This window comes from Drosophila guanche, unplaced genomic scaffold (assembly GCF_900245975.1).
Source record: "Drosophila guanche unplaced genomic scaffold, DGUA_6, whole genome shotgun sequence".
Taxonomy (NCBI): domain Eukaryota; kingdom Metazoa; phylum Arthropoda; class Insecta; order Diptera; family Drosophilidae; genus Drosophila; species Drosophila guanche.
The window spans coordinates 5,509,351-5,532,527 of record NW_022995746.1 but is presented as its reverse complement, the minus strand read 5'-3'; the positions used below and the strand labels follow the sequence as shown (position 1 = coordinate 5,532,527).

At 46.4% G+C, this 23,177-nt stretch overlaps 8 protein-coding genes across 8 annotated transcripts; 5 read left to right on the top strand and 3 right to left on the bottom strand.

Moving 5' to 3' along the window:
• Positions 1-8,710: 8,710 nt before the first annotated feature.
• On the top strand, positions 8,711-11,984 carry LOC117581685 (protein-glucosylgalactosylhydroxylysine glucosidase). The gene is made up of 6 exons (XM_034269060.1): positions 8,711-8,854; positions 9,398-9,774; positions 9,835-10,522; positions 10,582-11,100; positions 11,156-11,646; positions 11,880-11,984. Exons 1-6 carry the CDS (start codon positions 8,763-8,765, stop codon positions 11,921-11,923), a joined length of 2,211 nt encoding a protein of 736 aa, XP_034124951.1. The 5' UTR covers positions 8,711-8,762; the 3' UTR covers positions 11,924-11,984.
• Positions 11,985-12,054: 70 nt separating this feature from the next.
• On the bottom strand, positions 12,055-15,556 carry LOC117581684 (U4/U6.U5 tri-snRNP-associated protein 1). Its single transcript, XM_034269059.1, has 5 exons — positions 15,214-15,556; positions 13,435-14,884; positions 12,611-13,372; positions 12,309-12,534; positions 12,055-12,238 (listed from the first exon to the last, which is right to left on the bottom strand). The coding sequence occupies exons 1-5, from the start codon at positions 15,491-15,493 to the stop codon at positions 12,083-12,085; spliced, it is 2,874 nt and encodes a 957-aa protein (XP_034124950.1). The 5' UTR covers positions 15,494-15,556; the 3' UTR covers positions 12,055-12,082.
• A 70-nt stretch (positions 15,557-15,626) lies between these two features.
• Positions 15,627-16,095, top strand: LOC117581688. Its single transcript, XM_034269064.1, has 2 exons — positions 15,627-15,701; positions 15,757-16,095. Exons 1-2 carry the CDS (start codon positions 15,687-15,689, stop codon positions 16,006-16,008), a joined length of 267 nt encoding a protein of 88 aa, XP_034124955.1. The 5' UTR covers positions 15,627-15,686; the 3' UTR covers positions 16,009-16,095.
• Positions 16,006-17,284, bottom strand: LOC117581686 (mitochondrial cardiolipin hydrolase). The gene has a single exon (XM_034269061.1). The coding sequence runs from the start codon at positions 16,977-16,979 to the stop codon at positions 16,221-16,223; it is 759 nt and encodes a 252-aa protein (XP_034124952.1). The 5' UTR covers positions 16,980-17,284; the 3' UTR covers positions 16,006-16,220.
• A 104-nt stretch (positions 17,285-17,388) lies between these two features.
• On the top strand, positions 17,389-18,276 carry LOC117581687 (augmin complex subunit dgt2). Its single transcript, XM_034269063.1, has 2 exons — positions 17,389-17,676; positions 17,733-18,276. Exons 1-2 carry the CDS (start codon positions 17,445-17,447, stop codon positions 18,224-18,226), a joined length of 726 nt encoding a protein of 241 aa, XP_034124954.1. The 5' UTR covers positions 17,389-17,444; the 3' UTR covers positions 18,227-18,276.
• Positions 18,277-18,346: 70 nt separating this feature from the next.
• LOC117582301 (polycomb protein esc) lies at positions 18,347-19,932 on the top strand. Its single transcript, XM_034269943.1, has 3 exons — positions 18,347-18,669; positions 18,730-18,922; positions 18,987-19,932. Exons 1-3 carry the CDS (start codon positions 18,368-18,370, stop codon positions 19,884-19,886), a joined length of 1,395 nt encoding a protein of 464 aa, XP_034125834.1. The 5' UTR covers positions 18,347-18,367; the 3' UTR covers positions 19,887-19,932.
• Positions 19,933-20,344: 412 nt separating this feature from the next.
• LOC117582181 (transcriptional adapter 1) lies at positions 20,345-21,518 on the top strand. The gene is made up of 2 exons (XM_034269785.1): positions 20,345-21,228; positions 21,289-21,518. The coding sequence occupies exons 1-2, from the start codon at positions 20,438-20,440 to the stop codon at positions 21,413-21,415; spliced, it is 918 nt and encodes a 305-aa protein (XP_034125676.1). The 5' UTR covers positions 20,345-20,437; the 3' UTR covers positions 21,416-21,518.
• Positions 21,446-22,856, bottom strand: LOC117582180 (ras-interacting protein RIP3). Its single transcript, XM_034269784.1, has 2 exons — positions 22,696-22,856; positions 21,446-22,623 (listed from the first exon to the last, which is right to left on the bottom strand). The coding sequence occupies exons 1-2, from the start codon at positions 22,770-22,772 to the stop codon at positions 21,510-21,512; spliced, it is 1,191 nt and encodes a 396-aa protein (XP_034125675.1). The 5' UTR covers positions 22,773-22,856; the 3' UTR covers positions 21,446-21,509.
• Positions 22,857-23,177: the final 321 nt, after the last annotated feature.

Below are 23,177 nucleotides of genomic sequence, written 5' to 3'. Positions count from 1 at the left end.
CAAAAAATGCTTGTTGGGTGAGAGGCTTACAATGTCGTCGAACAAATTACAGGGAATAATATTAAACTCAATAAGCATTAAATTATATGAATTTATGTATTTATTTGTGCGCTGCCTGAAATTAAATAAAAGTTTATCTAATTTGCCCAAGTCAAAAAACCTAAAACGTAAATGGCCCCCACATGAGCTGCTGTCGCGTTCATTCATTGTTGTAAAATAAAGCAAAAAATATTTATAGAAATATATCTATTATAGAGACAGACGGACAGCTAACATGATGAGCAAACGTAACTATCATTTTGGCCAGAGACAACAGCCAACGGCTAACAGCTCGTTGAATGCCGCACAAAAGTCAAAACTATTCGCAGCTCGTGTGTTTCAGTTCAGTTCAGTTCAGCTTCAGTTTTATTTTTGTGTATTCTCTTTTACTTTTTCCCATTGTCATCGAACCGTGACGATGCGTTGTTGTTGTTATTGTTGTTGTTTCGATGTACCTGTATGGGTATACCTGAGTTGTAACCCCCGCAGAAGCTGATGATCTAAGTGTAGAACATGCGATAATGTTTATGGCTGTCGGGCTCGGCTCTCTCATAGGGGTGCACCGCGGAAACTCAATTTCGAATGTGAATAAAAATGTACCAAAATGTATACACACACACATATGTACATGTGTACGTGTAATGTGGTGCGCCTGCATGACAAACCGTAGGTTCTGGTCTTCGAATTTATATCGAAACGGTAGCCGAAAAAAAAGGGATAATTAATTATGCCCCTGGGCCGCTGCTGCTGCTGCTGCTGCTGCTGGTGACATTATTCTTTTCACCTTTCGATAAGGAAATGACGAGGCGCAAAAACAATTTCAATGATTGAACCCATAGAAACTAGAGCCCCTACCCCTGCACCCCTCGCTGTCACCCTGCGGAAGTTCTGAACAAAATTTCCGCTTGTGAAATTTTAGTTTTAGTTTTTTTTTTCTGTCGCTTCAGCATATGACAGAACTGACATCAGAGTTCCAGTGATTTTATATGTACATTCTTTTTTCTATGAAATGAGTCAGCTGGTGCCAGCGTCGAGCTGTTTCGGCTAATTGTGCAATTTTGTGGATTTCGTTATTGTTTTTTTCTTCTATCTTTCTTTGCTTATTTTGTTGCAATCATTGGCCAAATTGCATTTGGCATTTGGGCTGGCTCCTCTGTCAGTGTGTCGGAACTTTCACCATATGTTTGGACTGAATTGGATTGCCTTGAACGAAATTAAATCCTGCAAATGGTTCTCCATCTCTCTCTCTCTATCTCTCTCTGCAATTAACAGTGTAATGAACTTTCACCAAAGCGAACCTCAAACAGGAAAATCACTTCCAGCGCAGCACAGACTAACCCCAACTAACGGATGTGCCCAGTGGGCAGCACTGGGGGTTCGGGTCAAAAGCAATTGACCGCCCAGCAAGAACCCAGAAAAAAAAGGGCCTAAAGCTTAATTTTGGATCAACATGGCACACAGAGCGGTACAGAGAACAGAGAACAGAAACAGAAACACTAGTCTTCGACATTTGGAGCCAGAAATTGTGAGTTTGGGGCCAGGTGTTGCCTGTGGACTTTGTGATACCTTAGACATAAAGACCTTAAGAAACTAAAAACAGCATAAAACATTCCACTTCCAATCTTCCAATCTTTCAGAAAGGATTGTTAGCCAAAATTTGTTAGCAGAATATACAAAATATTTCATGAAAAATATAAAGAGTCTTTTAGGTGGCCAAGAACTGGCAATTTACAGCCAATAAATTGTGCATTTTTCTGATAAATATTCATTTATATTCCATTTCCATTTCTTGGCTGCAGATCCTCCTTGGAACCTTCAGCTTTTAGTGTCGCTCAAACGATTCCAAGTTTCTTTTAGCAGCTACTAAAGCTGCTTGCTAGCTCCATCAACTTCCGAGCCCAACAGCTACCTACTTTGTGGCAGTAACAGTAGCCCCGTGGACCCTTCAAAATGTAAGAACCCAGCCGAATTTATATTCCGAAATACTAAAAATAATAATAACCCACATGAGTACGGTACGGGGAGTACTGCTCTGGCCATTTGCCTTTAAGTGAAGTCATCAAAACACGCCGCATCAGCGACAAACTGAATTCTGTGAAACTTTTGCCAGAGCGCGAGCACTGAGCACCGGACATAAAACGACAAAAATATTACAGAACAAAACTGAAAAGAGGATTTCTTAATTACTCAAGAAGAAGTGGAGCAGGGGGAACACCAACAAAGTGCTGCATTTAGGGTTCGCTTCTTGTATTGGCCTCATCATAATTACGGGGCAACTTTTTCTGTAGTTCCATTTGATCCATAAGCCAGGTCCAAGTCCGTTTCATCGGGCCAATGATATGTGTCGCGCTCTAGTGCCAGTCCAGCAATTATTTAACGACCTAACTGAAAACTGAAAACTGAAAACCCAACAAAAAAAAAGAACAAACTCATAGCGATTCGGTGTAAGGCATATATGAATTTCTGGTTACGGACGGCTGCCCGCTGACAGATCTACGATAGCAAAACTAATAAAAAGAACAACAAGTAGGACGTGTTTTCTCTCTTTTGGGGTGTCGCCGAAAGTGCCTTCAAGTCGTTACAATTTTCCACGATTTAGTGGGCAGCCTTGCACAACCTCTTGGCGGCTGCAAAAGTACAGTTGCGCTCAGCTGCAGCTCAGAGCCAAATGCAACGTATCAGAAGTCAACGGAGCAGAAAATCAGAAAAAAGTGCAAAAGGTAGAAACCCATCAACAGGTGGAGGGAGGAAGAGGGCAGCGGAGAGCGCCCAGCAAGTATGATAATAATTTAGACGCTTATCTCTGGCCGGAGCCTGGGCCAACATGCAATATGGCTCCCGAGTTGAGGCATGGCAGAATGCAAACATTATTTTTCCGCTGCTTTAAATGGAAAATTGTGAAAGAATTATGTGTTAAGCACGCAGCCGGCACCGGGAAGCAGCAGCAACAGCGGTTGGTACAGTTAACACAAAATGTAAAGCACATTCCTGGCTAATGCAAGGGAACCAACACTGGACAACAAACGAAAAGCTTGGCCATTTTTTAAACATTATTGAAAGATATTTCATTGAATTTAAGTTCCCTAAATTATTCCTTATCCGAGAATTAGAGGTTCTTGGAGCTTTTATTTAACTTCAACTTAAAGAAGATACTCCTCAGAAGTACTTCTCCTGACTCATAGCTCAACCCTCAAACTCTCTATCCACATCCCGGGCCCAGGAAGGCTTCCCAAGAGCAGAGCCTGAGCCTGCAGCCGTGTTGCCTGGTGTTGGGGAAGTGCAGATGGCGCCTTAGACATGACTTCAATTAAAGCGCAATAACAACTCTATTACCAGCGCGAATGGCTGTATCAATAAAAGAGTCTTCTTACAGCTAAAACAGACGGGCAGCAGCAGCCGATGACGTGAGATATGAAGCGCTCTAAAACAATAAAAATCTGAAATCAATTTCTACAAAAGCACAGACCCAGCAAGCGGACTGGGGGCTACCGGTTAAAGTCGATTCATGTTCCAAAGGAGGAGGGTTCTACAGTCTCCAGTCTCCGGTCTCTGTGTTCCTGTGGTCGCAGCCGAATCACACCTTAAATGGCGACTGGGACAAGCTTCGACAGGCAGCAGCAGCAGCAGCAGCAGCAGCAGCAGCCTGTGATTATCTGAGAAAAAGAAGCGAGAAATATTTATGAACTGATGGCCCCAGTCATTGATGAGGATTCGATGCTGTCCGCGCTGAATGGAAGCGCTATCACCAGGCCATCTAAGGGGAGTTTTCACTCTGCAGCCACAGCCCCGACACCAGCTCCATAGGCCACAATGAGCTGATGGATAGTTGCGTAGCAGGAAGCACGCTCCAAGTAACTTCCATGAAAATGCATAAAGAAAAACATAATAATAATAAGCAAAAAGAAACAAATCTTCGGGTTGTTCTGTCTCGCTGACCGCGCTCAACAGGTGTAATAATTGGAATCTGTTCATCCATCTGGCCGTAGTTATGGCCTAAACCCTAATCACGCTGACTGAACGCGCACGCGCTCCAGCTCCAGCCAAAGATACATTCTGCAGATACTTCTCTGCCAGCAGTTTTCTTCTCTTCTGCGGTTACGCTTGGTGTGGCTGTTGTCTTGGGCATTAAGCCAAGCAGCAGCTGTAAAATTACATCAAATGTTTAACCAACCCGCAAGTGGGGGATCCAAAATTCAGGCATACAATTTCCTTTATGCCACTGTTGCCTGTCGCGTCATCCTGTGGCACTCCTTTCCCACGCTCTCCACTAACCTGACCTGCCTCTGCCTCTGCCTCTAGTTAGTGAGGCAGCCAAGCGTCTCCACATGTCACACCCGAAGGGTTCGCTGATCTCTTCTTGCCGTTGCACTTTATTTTGTTGGTGCCATGACTTACGCATTACAAATGAAGCAAGTGCAAAAATGTACATATCAATCGCCAAAACCTGCGCCTCATGCTGATAATTATCTTTTGCACAGGCTCTCGCGCTCTCGCGCTCTCGCGCTCTCGCGCTCTCCCTCTCCCTTTTGCCGTCTCTTTCGCTGTCTCTTTCTGTTTGTAATTGAATTGGAGTGCAGCCGCGAAAAGGTCACAGGCACTGCACATGGGACAGCAGCCAGCGGAGTCAGCAATAAGCGCAACACTAGGCAACAAAATAAGGCAAATAAAAAAAGGAATATAAAATAAAAGAAAAATTTAATGCAAATTTAATAAAAAACAAACAAACTAAAATATATCAATAAAGAAATAGTTGGAAAAATATATTAATAATAAAACACAAACTGAAATTTATAAAAAAATAAATAAATAGTTGGAAAATATCTAAAATATAATAAAATATATATGCAAGAATTGCACATTTGTGCCACATTAATAATAATAATATTAATAACAACAATAACCTATAATAATTATTAACTAATACTCTTAATGTCCAGACACGCTTTCAATCTGTGGCGCCCGCCTATCAAGTATTGATTCCCTTCCATATTCCACTTGAAATTTTAGCACTTGCAATTTGAAACTTCCATTGCAAATATTGGCACAAATGTTTATTGTTGATTACTTTACGTTCTTGAACTTGTCTGTTTATTGTTTGTACTCGTCAAATCACACGCCTGCTGGCTAGTGTAATTAAAGCCAGCGCTTGGCGCGTGAGATCAGCCATGAATAAGGCAAAAGCCATAGTTGTGGATGCACACAGAAAAGTATCTCTGGCTGCAGCCACCTGTGTGCAGGCACAAATAATGCAAATTATCAGCTGAAATTGCACGAATGGTCAGGTGCATTCATAATGAAGAAACTTACATAGGAGCAGCTGAGGAAGATGGAACTGGAACAGGCAGCAGAAGGCGTCGCTTCTTCTCTCATAATTGAGTTGCAAATGTGTGCGGGGAGTGGCAGCCTTTTTGGCTCTTTTTGGTTCCCATGGCCGGGCAGCAGAAGCGGGTTTAAACACTCCGTTTCATAGATAATCATCATAATTATCTGGCATACAATAAATATAATATCTAGGCAAATTACAACAATTAGGCAGCTCCCTCAGCGCACACACAGTTGGGTGCAAACACCCAAAAAGTTTAACCCAAACGCAAGGGGGGAAAGCAAATGATCATTTGGCTGCCTGTATTTATATTCTCTCTCCCAATGATATAAACAATGGACCGGGCACTGTTTGCTGGCCGCATAATAGACATAATTTTCACACGCGTTTCGTTTCGTTTCGTTTCGTTTCGTTTCGGGCGGAGACAACAACCCAAATTAGGCAGAAAAATACTCCACTGTGGCGAAGGGATTTGGATTGGAATATAAAGAGTAAAATGCGAGCAAATGTTTAAGCCACACAGCGGTGGCAGAGGCAGGGGGAAGAAATATCATTCGGTCAACATTTTGGGGTCGATTAGAAAGTTGATGTGGGAAAGGTTAGGCCACTGTTTCTCAGTGCTTTTTCTCTCCCAAAAAGTCCTCAAATAATTTCCCTGCTTCCAATAAATCTGCACTCAATTATAGCAACTTCGCGTTCCACCCGCGCAGCTGCTATGAATCCTCCCAAATATACTCGTAACTCTATGCTTCCATTCTTCGTTTGTTTTTTTGTTGCTTGCTCTACGAACATTGGATGGCAACAGGCCCACGACTAAGCCCCAATGCCTCCAAAAAGCGGAAACTCATTGGCAACGCTTCGTTGCGTAAATTTCTCGACGGCAACTTTTTGGCCAACAGGTTGGCAAAAAAAAACAAAAAGAGTTATAAAAGAGAAAAAGGGAGGTACAAAAATCTGACGCCAAGCTACAAAAAAACAAAAAAAAAACCAAAAACGTAAACCGCCAGGGCAAAATGGCCGACAAAAAAACAACTAACTGAAAATGGTTAAAAAATTGTTTTAATATTTCAGTTACGCTTCGGCAAGCGACAACATCGCGATAGAGAGCCAGAGCCAGAGCCAGAGCCACAGCCAGCGCCTCCCATCCCCGACTTTGACTTCTTCAATTGTACATAGGAGAACGATACACACATGTGTGTGTGCGTGTGTGTGTGTGTGTTTTTTTTGGGGCGGGGGTTGATAAGACCGAGACAATGGAAAAGGGTAAATCACGGAGAAAAGACATAGAGATCCAAAATGAAGATGGAGCTCTCGTGCCAAGTCAGAGCGAAGACCGCAAAAGTACAGAGGAGGCGAACACCTGAGCATTTCTTTATGGATCTTGAGCAGAAAACCTATCGCGGCGTAACGTCATTAAAATTAGTGCTATGCTGAGCTGAACTTAACTAAAAGAGGGAATAAAAGTCTGCTAAGATAGGGGTACCAAAATTGGGGGGTTCTAGTCACGAACGCATATCGGTTCGGTTTGGTTTGGTTTGGTTCTTGGGTTCCTGGTTACGCTTCGTTGTCAGATGCGATGCTAAGATGGCGTTGAATATTTTTCGGATGGTACAATAAGTAATGTAATGCTTGGCTAGCAGCTACAACTGAAACTCAGCCATAGGTAATGCTCAGCAAAAGGGTTTCGAGTTGGAGTTGGAGTTGGAGTTGCCATGTGGGAATGGGCTCTTGGGTAATTAGAGTCAGCAACAAAAGGCCATAATTACCTTGTAACTAGGAATTATGAAAAATATAATAAAAAAAAACAGAGAGAGGGAGGGGAAGAGAGGGGAGAGCAGCGTAATGTAGTCTAGGGCCCACCCAACCACAGAGATGTGCCGCCACCTGACAGTAGTCAATCTTTAATGACTCTTATTTTTATTTTACATCTGACTTTTACCTTCTTACCCTTTTGGCATTAGAAGATTTCTCATGATTGTCTCCATTCAGCAGCAGCAGCACAGCCCTCACTCCTCTGTCTGTGGGTCAGGCCTAATCTTTGCTCTGATCCCAAGTCGATTTCTTGTCTTACTCTACAGATCAGGGCTATAAAAAACTGCAGACACTCGTGTGTACGTTTTGGTTTCTTTTTATTTGTTTTATGCGCTTGGGAAGAATGCCAATTGCCTATGGGCATGGGACAATATTATCGGGTTCTTAGCTTGGGTTTGGTCTTTGGCGGAGCTAAGGAAAACCTCAACCTCAATGCCCAAAGGCCCGGCCTGCCACTCTCTTCAATGTTTCTGTTTTTGCTGCTCGTTTTATGAGCACTTTCCCCCCACCAGCAGATTCTCACTCACGGCCAGCAATAATAATGCAGCTGTACGTAATGAGTTCATCAATAGTCAAGAATTTATTATTAAGACTTGAAAAATAATGAAGGGAAAATATGCTTTGATTAGACAGAAGAGATGTGAAAATGGTGAAATTTTGTATAAGGAACATTTTCAGTAAGGAACATATAAAAAGTAGGGAAATATGCCTACGTTGCATTGGTTCTTTTATATGATTAAATTGATTAAAGAGGAAATTGCCAAAAATAGGAACTTCCAATGCTTTCATTGCTGTGAGATTTATTCTACGACAAGCAGCGACACGCCGCACCAACATGAATTTACAGTTAAATCTCTTTTGGGGGGGGCCAGTACCTCTATCGCTATCCCTTTCTAGCGCTTGTCTCTCTTGGAGCCGAGAGAGCGTGGTAAATAAGTTATTGGTCCTCCTCAAGGTGAGAGAATAACAAATACAATAACAAAATGCAAGCCATGTGTGGGCGCAGATTTTACAGCTACTCGGTGCGTAGAGTGCAAAAACGAAACAAACGCGGGAACGTAGTGTGTGTGTGTGTGTTTATTCTCTGTTTTATTTTCAATTAATGTATTTGACTGTTTGATATTTCTCGTACAAATTCTTTCTTTGACAACTCCAGTGCACACGTGATTCGGCCAGAGCTGGAGCCAAAAGGGCAGTCAATTTCTTGTTGTGCGAGGAGCGCGCTTGAAATTGATTGATAAGGTGACTCTGGAATCACAAAAATTAGTACCCCATTAAAGTTAATTCCTTTGGCGATTTGCAAGCTGATAACGTAGCACTTAAGCCCTTGAGTATGCACAGCTCCGACACACACACACACACACACACACAATACGAGTATGCTGTGAATGCAGTTCCATAGATTATACACTCAGCTCAATCACCTCCTCCGCCGCCGACCAAACCCCTCTCACAGATTAAGGTCTGTGTATTATCAATGCCCTTATCACTACAGTCTCAAGCATCTGGCAGCCGATTGCCGAAGTGAACAACGCGAACTCAATCAGTCGAGTCGAGACTTTGCTGCAGAACGGTTCGCCAAAAAATAATGCTGAAATTTCTTGGTTTTGTCGTGATTCTAGCGGTGCTACGCGGCTGCAATGCCCAGACCTCGGCAGCTTACCTGCTGCAGTCCCACAGGTGGGTTACAAAAAGTGTCTTTAAAATAGTTATATTTAATATTGTGAATTTTCTCGAGTTAACTCCATAAGAGCGGAAATTATTGGCTTCCGAAATTCAATAGAAAAGGTCCAAGTTTTGGTGATTAGATTTATTGATGTAAAATATATTTTGCAGCCCTCTCCTCCCCCCAATTTCACTTTCATTTAACTTTACGTCTGTATATGTATGAACAGAAAACAAAATTGTGCAATCTTTGAATTGTTTTTTAATATTTTTTAACGTTTCACTTATCAATTCTTAACAAGCTTCGAGTATAGACAAATATTCCCTACTCAGGCATGAAGATATTCGTACATATATTGGTGATTTAATCGGCTTTAAAGCGTTTGATCTAATCAATCAAAGAAAAACTCGCATTGAAGGGAAAATAATTGAAAAAACTGCATACTGTGGGTTCATAGCAACTGGAATAACTTTCAAGTTGGAGTATCCTCAAAGCGTCGCCAACTCCTTTTATTAGTGGCTAGAAATATAAACCCAAATCTTTCCCTCTCCTTACAGTCTCCCCACAGACCGCAACTTCATGCCCACCCTGGGCAATGGCCATCTGGGCTACACGGTCTACGGGGATGCCATCTTCATGAATGGAGTGTACAATGGAGGCTCGGGCAACAGCAAGCGAGCGCGCATACCCAATTGGCTGAACATCACAACGGAGGTCTGCGATCGTTTCGGTTGTGCCACGGACGCAGAGGCGGCCGTGAATGGCACCAGCTATGAGATGGATCTGCGGGATGGTTACTTTCGTTCGAGAACAACCTACAACGGCTTGGGGCTAACCCTGGAGCAGAGAACTTACCCGCACAAGTACTACAATCGGGCATTGGTCTATGAGGTGGTGGCCACGAGGAACAGCGAAAATGCCGCCAGAGCGAATTGTAGGTAGAAGTAAGGGAAAGGCAGGGAAACACACATTGATGAGAGTTTCCCCTTGACAGCTCCACAGTTCCTGCGGCTCAGCCAACATCCCGGCAATGCCAGCGATGCCTTTGACTTTGTCGTCGTGTCCAATGGCAGCAGTGCCAGCGGGGACTTTCGCACCATTCGGGGACGAACGGAGATCCTCGAATTCGAGCGTTTCCAGCCAACACCCCAAGAGATTTACATTCTGTTCAGCCAGTACCTGGAGCAGCCACTGCAATTGGAGTGGCCCACGTGGCAGGCGGAGCTGAGACATCGCATCATCATCTGCATGGATCGAGAGCAGAGTGTGGCCCTCAAGGAGCTGCAGGATGTGCTGCAGCTGAGTGCCAGCAGCTTGCTGGAAAAGCACACCGATGCGTGGCACAATTTCTGGAACAGAGACTTCTCCATTGCGCTGGTGGGCAATGCCCCAGAACTCTCGCAGATCATCAATGCGGGCATTTTCTACTTAGCCAATTCGTTGCCCTCGCTGAGCACCAATCAGAAGAATGAACCCTTCTACGGCCTCAGTCCCACTGGCCTGGGACGTGGCAATCTGGAGGCGGACTATCAGGGTCACAATTTCTGGGATACGGAGATCTGGATGCTGCCGGTGGTGACACATTTTGGCTTTGAGTATGGCAAGCAGCTGCTGGATTATCGCGGAAGGAAACTCGAGGCAGCCAAGTACAATGCGCGCTCAAAGGGGTACAAAGGAGCGAGGTGAGAGGTGGCAACTCAAGAGCGAACATCATTAGTGTCTGACTTCTTCCCGGCCTTAGATTCCCCTGGGAGAGCGCCTACACGGGCACCGAGGTCACGAATCCCTGCTGCCCTGAGGTAGCCCAACAGGAGATTCACATCTCGCCAGACATTTCCTTTGCGCTGCAAAAGTTCCTGGCCCAATCGGGTGACTGGACTTGGGTGTGCGAGAAGGCCTGGCCCATTGCCGCCGAGGTGGCCGAGTTTGTGGTGAGTCGTGCTGCCTGCGAGGAATTCCGTCCCGTGTGCCACTTGTTGAATGTGATGGGACCCGACGAGGATCATCCGGATGTCGATGATAATGTCTACACGAATGCAGTGTCCAAAATAGCGCTGGAATTCGCTGAATGGGCGGGCGGCTATTGTGGCAATGATAGCACGGAGCTCTTCGCAAACTGGCGACGTGTCAACGATCGCTTGGTGATTCTGCACGACACGGAGCTGGATTATCATCCGCAGCATGCGGGTTATGTGGTGAACACCACCATCAAGCAGGCAGATACCATACTGCTGGGTTATCCACTGCGATATGATTTAAGGTAGGGATGAACCTTACATTTGGGAGAAAGTTTAAATCTTTAACTGCTCCAACAGCAACACACACCTGAATGATTTGAACATTTATGCAAAGGTCACCAGAGAGTCGGGACCAGCCATGACTTGGTCCATGTTTGCCGTCAACCATCTAACCAGCAAAGAGGAATGGGTGGGCCACGAGTACTTCGAACGCGGCTACAAGAACTACGTGCGTCCGGAGTTCAAAGTGTGGAGCGAAACGCCGCTGGGCTATGAGGGTTCCGCCAATTTCCTCACCGGCATTGGTGGCTTTTTGCAAGCCATCATCTACGGCTATGGTGGCATCAATTTTGTGCGAAATAACGATAAAATCTCAATGATTGTGAGCTTTGGCACCGTGCCGTTGGGTGTGGATGAGGTGCAGGTGAATTATTTGCGCTATTCGCACAGCACATGTCGCTGGGTCTTCAGCAATCGTTACTCCAGAATGAACTGTGGCGCACGCACGGGTCCAGACTTTTACATGGTGCAGGGCAAGAAGCGTACTTTGCTGGGCAGATCGTTTAATGGTGAGAATCTATCATTTATCAGTTGTGTGTTACTTTGGTGAACAAACTAACTCACTTTGCGCAGCTGCCACTGTTCATTCAGTTCGCGCAGGAGTTCAGTGGTTCAGTTGTTCGCTCACTAGTTCACTTGTTGACTCACTCACCACTCACCACTGAACTAGTGAGCGAACAGCTGAACACTGTTCAGTTCAGTGAATAATCTTTAATATTTCCCTTTCTTTCCGTTTTTGCAGTGACACTCGTGAAAGGCGATGAGCCCGTGCACATAACTTTTTAGTGGAATAAATGAATACATATTTTATTATTACTTTGAATAAATATGAAGAGAGAACTACATATTTTGTGGGTGGCTGGCTGGTTGGGAGTTTTTTTTTGGGCTGGGATCTATTGCATTTGGTTCTGGCTATCTTGGATCTGTTTGTGTTGGTGTTTTCCCCTACTTAAATTTGGCTATGGATGAGCCACTAACACCGGCCGCATTCTTGCTGTTGCCACTGAGCACCACATAGGCGGTTTTTGTTTCCTTTTGCTTATGCTGCAACATGGTCAACGTGCCCAATGGTGTGTCCGTCGAGCTCATTGTCTTCATAAGCTATTAAAATAAAGTAAATTAAGAGTTTAAAATTTATAAAGAGCGAGGTATGTGCAGTGGTTTAACTTACCCCATCTTGTTCCATTTTCTTTAAACGTTTCTCAATCTTATTCTTGCCGGGCCCCTTGCCATGGAACTTGTGCGACAAATAGCGAAAAGCCTCTTTGAGGTTCAATATGCGTCCATTGTCATCAATGTAATCCAATTTGACATTCGGCTTGAAGGTTTCCTTGTCCTTAAAGTCCATAATGGGACCGCAGTGGAAACGATCACGACGTCCCACCTTTTCGTCTTCCCTGTAGGCAGAAAGGATAAACATTAGCAAGGGATAACCAATCGATTTTTGCATAATTATAATCTCCCGACACTCACCCAGCTGCCTTATCCTCAATCGAATAATTCTTGGCCTGCAAATGTGCCATTTTGGTATTACTGGGCCTGTTCTTTTCCTCCCTCTCGAGGTAGCCCTTGGACAGTGCCAGGCGCAGCGCATTCGCCACGCCAGCGCCCACATCGGGCTCCTCATCGAGTATGGCACGATCCTCCAGGTCATCGCCCAAATTGTCCAAATCCGCTGGCTGCATAACCTCATCGGGATTCACCGAATTCCATGTGCCATGACTCAGCGCCGGCTCATCGTTGTGCGCATCCATATTATCGTCCAGCTGCTCGATCTTATCAAAGTCCATCATGTCATTGGAGTCCTCGTTACGGTTGCCAGCCATGCCATAGGTAGGAATGTCGCCCAAGGTGCGACAAAACTCTGCCGTGGCATTGAGCACAATGTGTCCATCCACGCTGCTCAGCACCACACCCGAACTGGCCTCATCGATGATCTCCGGCTTGATGTCACGCTGTATGGACTCAAACCCAATGGGCAAAGGTTTCTTGATGAGATTATCCTTTTGCTTCAGTTTGCGGGCCTTCGAGAGGACCCGCTCCAGATCATCATCTTCCTCAGCTTCGTACTTAATCTCCGGTTTGATTTCCTCCTTCATTTCAACATCCTCGGGCTCGCGATGGCGTCCATGACGGCTGCCAAAATTCGATGTGCCAGCCTCAGGCAATGGTTCGAGGTCTTCGGCTTTTAGTTTCTGACGAATTTTCTTAACCTTCTTCTTGGGTTTCTTGAATCTACACCGAAAGGGTATGGAATTAGGTTGGAGTAAATAAAAGGAACAGCTGCAAAAACTTACTTGGCCAACTCCTCCACGCTGAATGTGTCCGAGGCCAGCTGCAAATTTGTATCCTCCAATGTTTCAAGCCGCTTGCCCGCCAGCTTTGTCTTTATTTCCAGCAGCCTGCGTCTGTGCTCACGATCTTCCTCGGAGTTCTCGCCAATCACAAAGTTCTTGCGCTTCTTGGGCTGTCCCTCGAGGTCCTCGTCGTATTTCTCCAGCACGGAACGTTCAATGGGATTGCCCAACTCATCGTATTGCTCCTCGTAGACATTGTAGCCATAGCTGAGCGGATTCTTTTTCTTGTTGACGACATTCTTCTTGTAGCGCTCATCGTCGAGCATGTTGACATTGACCAGCGTGTCGCCCTCCTCCTCGTTGAGCACATCTTGATCCTTGAGCGTTAGAATAACCGTGCGACCCTCACCAAAGTCATCCATATCGTGCTCCACGCGCAAACCCTTCAAGTTGTTATCGCCGTAGGCTCGTTGGCGTGCCTTTAGCTTCTCCTGCTCGACAATGTCGGCGATGCCAAATGCCTCATCCAGTTCCTCCAGCTCTTTGGCTTTCTTCTTTGCCTCTTCGCGTTCGTTGACCACGCGCTTGTTCTTGTCCACCCACTTGGTGACATTGTCCGTCTCCTCATCGGATTCGCCCAACGTGCGGATGCGTGCCAAACGCTCTTCGAGGAAACGTTTCTCCTTGCGCTGCTTCAGCTTCTCGCGCAGCTTCTCGGCCTCTTTCTTCTCCTTTAGATTGTCTGCCGGCTTGTGCAGGAACTCTCCCCACTCATCCTTGTACGAGGACAGATCACCATCACCGCTGGACTTCTTACTCTCGCTCGTTGTGGCGGCTGTTGCCACCTTGCTGGGTCCACTCTCCACCTCGAGCGGCTTCAGGCCTAGCTTGGCACGCAATTTGTTCGTTTCCTGCACTGAGAGCACATCGCCAGCTCCATTCTCGGGTATGGGCGAATAGCCGCGTCCGGATGCCTCGCGTTCCCTGCCAACTGTGCCGGAAGGTTTGCGTCCAGACTTCGAAGGGGACTGCGAACGGGAGCGTTCTCGGTTGCCCCGCTCCCGCTCCCTACCAGCACGCTTGCGGGCCTCACGTTCGCGTTCAATTTCACGCTCGCGGCGACCCTCATAGTCCGCGTGCCTGGATATTTGTGGCGGTGGTGGAGCGGAGAGCTCACCATAACGTTCCCGCTCACGATCACGATCGCGCTCACGCTCCCTTTCGCGCTCGCGATCCTTGGCGCGCTCCTTTTCGCGATTCCTGTCGCGTTCGCGCTCCCTTTCCCGCTCCCGATCGCGCTCCCTTTCACGCTCCTTCTCCCGCTGCTGATCACGCTCGCGACCCGCTCGCTCCCTGACGCTCGGCTCCGGCTCGCGTTCTCTTTGTCGTTCCCTGGCGGACGCCTCCTTTACCTTGGTCTGCTCCACGGGCACCTCCACACAATCCGAGCCTGCAAAGAAGAGTCACAGGTTAGAACGGGCTATCAACGTTGCTCACGAATCGCTTCTTATATGAAATTTTCGGTTTTCTTCTCTCCCCACTCACAATCTGCGGCAGCAGCATCGGAGAATCTGCAAAAAACAAACAAGAAACGGAGAGAAGAACACCAAAATTTAGTACGTCCAGAACTAGGATAGTGCAGCACCAAGGCTATGGCCGGGCCCCAGGCAGCTCCAATACAAATCAAAGAAATCGCTTTTCTATTTGGGTCTGTCGGCCGCGGCAATCGCCCTTGAGCTTGGTCTGCACCAGCAACCCACACCCAGCCGCAACACTTACTATCCGAATCTGACTCCTCCAAGGAGATAACTTCGCTGGCACGCTCACGCTCCTTGTGCCTGTGGTGCTTGTGACGATGCTCCTTGTGCTCTTTGGTGTCCTTGTGCTCCTTTTGCTTCTTGTGTTTGTGATGTCTGTGTCGCCCCGAAGACGAGTCGTCTGTGAGGTCTAATGTCACGTCTTCATCCTCTGTGGCACGTGCCTGGCGTTCTGCGGACCGCGAGCGATGCCTCGCCTTCTTGTCCTTCTTGTGTTTCTTTCCAGACGATGAGGATCCCATTTTTTCTAATATTTTTTCACAAATTTCACAAAAAAAGCAATATAAGAGTCGCCAGTGTGACCACAAAAAGCTTCTTGAAAAAAAACCAATCGTCAATAAAATACTAAAAAAATACCAGCTAAGAAGAACCAAATACGGCTGCTTCTTCTTCCAAATTGGTTGTAAACAATAAACACGCGGAAATAAATGTAAAATGGAGACCAGTAAGGTATGTTTAATTGTTGAAACTTTGAAAGTAATGCTAATCGTATTGTGCTCCGCAGAAATCAAAGAAGTCAAAGAACGCAAAGAAATCGAAGGAACCCAAAGACTCGACCCTAACAATGAAGCTGACGGCACTCAATCGTAAGCGAAAGGAAGTCATACGCGTTCTTGCCCTAAAACACGAAATCCTACTCAAATCGGGAGTTTCCTACTTGGAGTACCTAGAGCTGCGTGCCGAGATGGAGCGATTGAATGGACTCAAGGATAATTTTACGCGACGCGTTGACAAATTGAAACAACAAGCAAAATAGTTTAAAAATTCATTGTAGTCTTTGTAATTGTTAAACTTAAAGTAGGATCTATACGAATTATAAGGAACATTTGATAATTGTCAGATATCAGTTAAAGAAAAGAAAAAAATGCTCTGCCGTTCACCAACACTTGCATTACAGTGATTCGTACCAATACCAATGCATTGCAATGTGCCGTTTTGCTTGTTGTCTGTATGCGTGCTTAGCACTGCTTATTCGCTCTTCTCTACGCAGCTTTTGAGGAACTTTTCTGCCGTGTCCGCAAAGAACTTCCACATACGATTGAACTCCTCCTGGTATTGACGAGTCAAAATCTCGTCTGAGCTAATTGTGCAGTTCTCGTAGTTAGCACCGAATCCCGTGTTTGTCCAGTTAACGGAGCCGCTTATCAGCACACTTTCGTATGGTCTCGGCCACTTTCGTTGCTTCACTTGCAGAATCTCTTGCACCCGAGCCAGGCCATCAATCACACAGAACTTATGGTGCATTATGAGATTGGTTTTGAATGGTCCGCGCACAGGTACACCGAAGGCAGCCATCTCCTGTATCTTCGAGCTGTTACAATAAACCATTTCGCGATCGCTGATCACACGAATGGATACTCCTCGCTGCAGCGCTCGCTTCAGGGCCAACCATAAAGTGTTCGAAGTAAATGTGTAAATGGCTATATCAATGGAGTATTGAGCCTCATCCATAAGCACAGCAATCTTCTCCAAGCTCCTCAAGCTGCAGTGAGAGTTACGGCAATCATTTGTATTTGTGAAGGACTTGCCACGATGATGGTCTAAACAAACTTCCCCCAGTTCGTTGAAGAAGAGAACCTCGTGGACACGGCGGCGTCGCGTGTGCCTTCGCGCGTATTGGATTGCTTTCCATAGTAGCTCCGAGGCTAAGGCGGTGCCGGCAAACATGGTGACGGTGGCCAGGATGGGATGACTCCTTACCAGATCAAACATTTCAACGAGTTCCATTATTTAATTTGTTTTTGCTTCCTGTTAGTGAATCGGAGGTGGGTTATGAGGGTGCGTCGTAGATTTTTTGAAAACATTCCGGGTCTAGTTCTTGAGGTTACATTGGTGCATTAAAATACTAAAATTGCGAAAATACTCCAAAATACGGGGATAGTGATGAAAAACTGCAAGGTGTGTGACCTGAACATGGTTGTCTATTTTAATATGTGAACAACTTGAATACAGCCGCAGAAACTGAGCAGCTACTGACAACCGATCTGATTCCATATCCCAAATAGGTTTTAGGCATTTGAGTGCTGTCCGAGTACTGTAAATGGAGCGTGATTGGTCGAAAAATATCCGCTGGCCACTTTTTATATGTAAGTGCATCGATATATCGATATATGTTCAACAACCCTGTGCACTGATCGCATTTCGAATACCCATATCCCGCTTTTTTTGACATTGCAAATAAAAATATAAAAAATGAAGACTCTACCGTCCACAACAATTATGTCCACTGACACCAAGGAGCTGCTGGAAACCCGAGATAATGAACTGAAGAAGGTGCTGCAGTTGAAACTGCTGCTGGATGCAATGCGCCTCTTGGATATGGGAAAAAATCAGAGCCCCGAAATCAAGCGGGCACTCAAATTGGTGTCCATCGGCGAATTTATGCGTTTAGGCAATGACGATGGCCAGCAGGATTATGTACTTGGTAAGACCTGATACCATGATTCGCAAATCTGTTGTTCATTTTCATGTTTTCGGCAGATCTGCAGGAAGACAAAATCGCCCCGGCCCTCTCCTACACGGACCGCAAGGCTCTGCGCACCAGTCTGAAGGAAAAGCTGCAGGAAAGTCTCACACCCATTGCCGAGCTGGGCGACCAGATACGTGAGGAATTCCCCGAAGTGTTCAGCAAGGACGTGGAACTCAATCCGGGCCAAAAGGAGATCATCAGGCTGGAGGTGGAGCATCGCGAAAGTTTAGAGAAAAAGGGAGAGCTGCTCAGCCGCAAATGCGCACTGCTCAATGATGCCGCCGAGCTGAAGATGGGCCCGCATCTGGTGAACGAGCTTCAGCTGAAACAGGCGTCCGCGGAGGTGACCCAAACCAAAGCGGAGCTGCTGTGCAGCTGCTTCATGAATGAGATTGCATCGCGCACCGAGCACAGTGTGAAGGCCATCAAAGAGGTAGAAGCGCATCTGGATGAGCTGCTTAGTGCCAAAAACTCTGCCACCAGCACCGAAAAGCGTGCCAAATAGTTATTAAACTTACAAAAAGAATAGTTTTAAATAAATTGCAAATTGTCCAAGACAGGGTTGTTAGTGAAGCGGTATATTTTTGCGGGTCATGCGGTATATATAAGTCCGCGGTCACACTGCAGCTGGAGGATCCCATTGACCATGACCGAGACCAGTCCCAGTGAATCGGAGCCACAGGCGGAAGAGCTACCCACAGAGGAAGATGCTGTGGCTACACAAACACCGCCAGACGCTGCGCCCACACTCTCAACAAATGGCGGCGGGCTCGCCATGGACGGGGAGGAGGAAAACGATGGCGTCTCGCTGGACCGTGACGATTCCGCCAGCTTGTTTAGCACCACCACAACGACAACGAGGAGCAAGTCGCCGAATACGCGCAAGCTGAACCGTTTATGCAGGCGCGTCAAGGCACCCAAAATGGTGCCACCACTGTACAAGTACAGGTGAGGCGGTGCAGCAGTCCCCGAACCACCGCCCGTGACTCTTTTTGAACCTTTTGCCAGCTCCCATGTGAAGGAGGATCACAATCATCAGATTTTCGGTGTGCAGTTTAATACCTTTCTGGAGCGTGGCCAGCCACAGGTATTTGCCACCGTTGGCAAGGATCGTGTGTCCATCTACGAGTGCGTCAAGCGGAACGAGCAGGAGGACACCAACGGTGGCTTGCGGCTGCTGCAGGTCTATGCAGATCCAGATGTGGGTACAAGTACAGCACAGCCCATGCATGAATGTCAAACCTCTTCCCCTTCCCCCCTTGCAGACAGATGAAAGCTTCTATACGTGCGCCTGGTCGTATGACACTATAACGGGCGATCCAGTGCTGGCCGCTGCAGGCTATCGCGGTGTCATACGCATCTTTAACCCCATAAAGCATCAGTGCAGCAAGAATTACATTGGGCATGGGCATGCCATCAATGAGCTCAAATTCCATCCGGTGCGGCCGCAGCTGCTGCTCTCAGGCAGCAAGGATCATTCGCTGCGCCTGTGGAACATTCAGACGGATGTCTGCGTGGCCGTCTTTGGCGGCGTGGAGGGACATCGCGATGAGGTGCTCTCCATTGACTTTGATTTGCGCGGTGATCGCATCATGTCCAGCGGCATGGATCACTCGCTGAAGCTGTGGCGCCTGGACACGCCCGACATCAAGGAGGCCATCGAGCTGAGCTCGAATTTTGTGCCCGGCAAGACGACGTCTCCCTTTCCCACCATCAAGGAGCACTTTCCGGACTTTTCCACGCGCGACATCCATCGGAATTATGTGGACTGCGTGCAGTGGTTCGGGGATTTTGTCTTCTCCAAGTCCTGCGAGAATTCCATTGTCTGCTGGAAGCCCGGCAAGCTGTCCGCACCCTGGCATGATATCAAGCCGCAGGAGTCCACCACTACGGTCCTGCATCACTTTGACTATAAAATGTGCGAGATTTGGTTCGTGCGTTTCGCTTTCAATTCGTGGCAGAAGGTCCTGGCGCTAGGCAATCAGCTGGGCACCACATTCGTATGGGAACTCGACTGCAATGATCCGAATCTGACCAAGTGCAGCCAGCTGGTGCATCCGAAGAGCAACTCAACCATTCGCCAGACATCCTTCTCCAAGGATGGTTCCATTTTGATTTGTGTCTGCGACGACAGCACCGTCTGGCGCTGGGACCGTGGAAATTAATTCCACAAATTTGACTCATTCGTATTCGTATTTATTGCATGCATAATTTATTTTATTGGAAAAAATATAAGTATATATAAGTCACAATTGCAAAACAAAAGGATATTAATTTTTTTTAAATAGACACCAACCGCATATAAATATCGATACATACGTTGTATTTCATCGATAAGCATAAAAATAAAAGTGGTGCTGAGTGGGGTTAACATTGCTCATTCACCAACCAAATGGTTGGTAATGAAAACTAGCCGATCTTGTGAAGAATTCAATGAATAATCGGATAAAATTATAGTTTAAGCGCTTAGAATTTTAGCAAGCTATTAATATCAAATAGAACATCAAAATCGAGGAATCTGATTTAAGACTAGGGTATATTTTACGGTATAGTTTGAAAATGAAAATGTATATTTCGGTATATTTTTTTGAGGCCATGACCGTATATTTTGCCGATTAATCCTCGGTCACACTGTTACAAAACTCTCTTGCTGTTTTTGTATTGTTTTGTTTTTGGACTGCGATTTTAACAATTTTAATCCAAATACGTTGCAAAAATGCTGACTGACCGTGTGATAGCCACCAAGGAGGCACTGGTTGTCGCACTGGGCGACAACTGGGAGCGCTACAGAGCCAACATGAAGAATTGGTTCCGCAATCGCTGGACCAAAGAGGAATTCGACTGCGAGTGTCGAAAGATCATGTCGCCGGACAAGTTGCATCTGCACAACCAGTTTCTGCTGGCGCTGCTCAACAAGATCGATGCATTTGCACCCGTAGAGACAACGCCACCGCTGCAGGCTAGCAACAGCAACCGCAGCAAGCGGCGGAAGCGCAGCACGCGGACCTTTGCGGAACGTTTAAATTTTGAAATTTTTGAGGTGCTGGATTTTGTGGCCGAGGACAATATGCAAGTGATACGACCACCGCCCACCGTGAGTGGTGATCAGCCAATGCAGCAGCATCCGCCCACTCAACGTTATTGCGCCCAGGAGTTGTTCCTGCCCGATGCGGGCTTCATTATGGGCCGCTTCCTCATCGGCGCTTGGGAGATTGGTCTTGTGTCCGTGGACGACAATGTGGCTGAGTATGTGGCCATGGCGGTGCAAGTGCTGCTCAAGGATCTGCTGGGCACCATCATCAAGAAGCGCAAACACTACAAAACCAGCGGCGAAGGCAACTTTTACTACGATGTGGGCGCCCCACTGCGAGATCCCGCTCTCAGGAACACTGTCACCCGCCAGAAGGTGGACGATACACCCCTAGAGCTGGACAAGGAGCTGAATACGGCCAACTTTATGCGGCGACAAAACGATGATGTTATCTTTCTCTCCGCCTGCGAAGAAGTGTAAGCGGACCATTTTGATTTTTGCTTCATTTTGCTTGACTTTTCTTTCCCATTTTGCAGTGAGCCCAGCGAACGTACGCTCATCACGCTCAAGGATTGCCAGCTGGCGTTTAGGGATCGCAACTTAATTGGCTCCCATTCGGTGTACTCAATCAACATGGAGCGCTTGAACATGATGATGCATTAATCTCAAACCAAAAAGTATTATAAAGAAACTTATTTAATATTTCATGTGGCAGGCAGAGCACAAGGGATGCGCTTATATCGTATAAAGAATTCCTCTAACACAATTCACGTGGTGGTGGATTAAAGGGCACATGACCGGGCAGAAATTGTTCCGCTTTGAATGCTTCTATTTCTTCGGGTGTCAAGGATTCCATCGTGCTGTAAACGGAGCTGCCGCCTGGTTGCTGTGGTTGCTGAGGCTGTTGTTGTTGCTGCTGCTGCTGTTGTTGCTGCATCATTTGTTGCTGTTGCTGTTGTTGCTGCATCATTTGTTGCTGCTGCTGCAGGAGCTGCTGCTGTTGGGGATTTGCTTGCTGCATCATCTGTTGCTGCTGGGCCTGCTGCTGCTGCATCATCTGTTGTGGCTGCTGCTGCGGGAAGCCTACGGTTTGTGCTGCTTGAGCAAACAATCCACTTGGTGGCTGTTGGGCTACCTGTCCAAAGATACCGCCACTGGGATTGACTGCAGCTTGACCAAAGACACCGCCTCCTGCTCCTGGCTGCAGCTGCTGCTGTTGTGGTTGCTGTTGAAAGCCACCAAAAGGCATTTGATTCGCTGCCTGTGGCTGTGCCTGTGCCTGAGCGAATATGTTACCCCCCTGAAAGGGCTGCGATGCAACACCCTGCTGCTGCTGCTGTGGTTGTTGCTGTCCAAAAACACTTCCTCCACCAGCAACATTGCCACCACCAAATATGCTGTTACCCGTGTTGCCAGCAGCCATGGAGCCACCAAAGAGACTTTGAGTATTATTAACTTGATTTGCAGCGCCCAAGATGTTGCCGCCACCCAGTGTCGGCTTGCTAAAGATGGAGCCAGCGGCATTACCAGCCGTTGCGGCAAAGGGATTTTGATTGGGCGCACCAGCGACTGCGGGGGTGCCACCTTCTGGTGCATCGAAGATCTTGATCATAACATCGACCACCTGTGGGGTGGCCTGCACCATTGACTTCATCTTGTTGGTGGCCTCCATGACCTCACGATTGAACTGCTGATGGAACTGATCGAAGCTGTTCAGGCGCTTCGCCTCGTAGCAGAGCAGGCGGACCTCCTCGAAGGACTGATCCTCAATGAAGTTGGGAATGTTACCCTTGTCCTTGAATGGCCCGTATACCGAGAAGGGCCACATCTTCCCATTGATGCTGGCCTCCATGTCATTCTTCAGCACCACTCTGTAATAATTCAACAATTTTTGTGTTATTTGCCTCTCAATTTGTGTTCGCTGTGGCGCGACTTTTTCATACTTTACGTCAAAGTGTTCGTTGGTGCACTTGGTGCCAAAGCGGCAGGAGCCCTGCTGGAAGAACCGACAAATTCCCATGTTTATGCACTTTTTATTTATTTAATTTCGCTCAAAATTATAAAACAATACAAAGTTGTGCCGGTGAATGTCTGATTTTTACTTTTAAAATTTCTGGTCACATTGAAAATATGAATTTTGGTGGTATTTTGAATTTTATTGGTTTACGGTTACATTATAATTTAAGCCTCTGGTTTTTTGCTATAGCATTGGCGGGCTACTTTTAAAAACATTGTTAATGTATAAAAGCAGCATGGAAAGCGGACTTTTAATATTAATTAATGGTGATATGGTACGTTAACAATCAAGAAGTGGTCAAATTCTACTTTCGTTATACATATGTATTTCCGACGTACGTTCCATGCTATTATTTTTTGTTGGCCTTTTCGTGTGAATCTTATTTTGTATTAAATTCCACAAAATTAG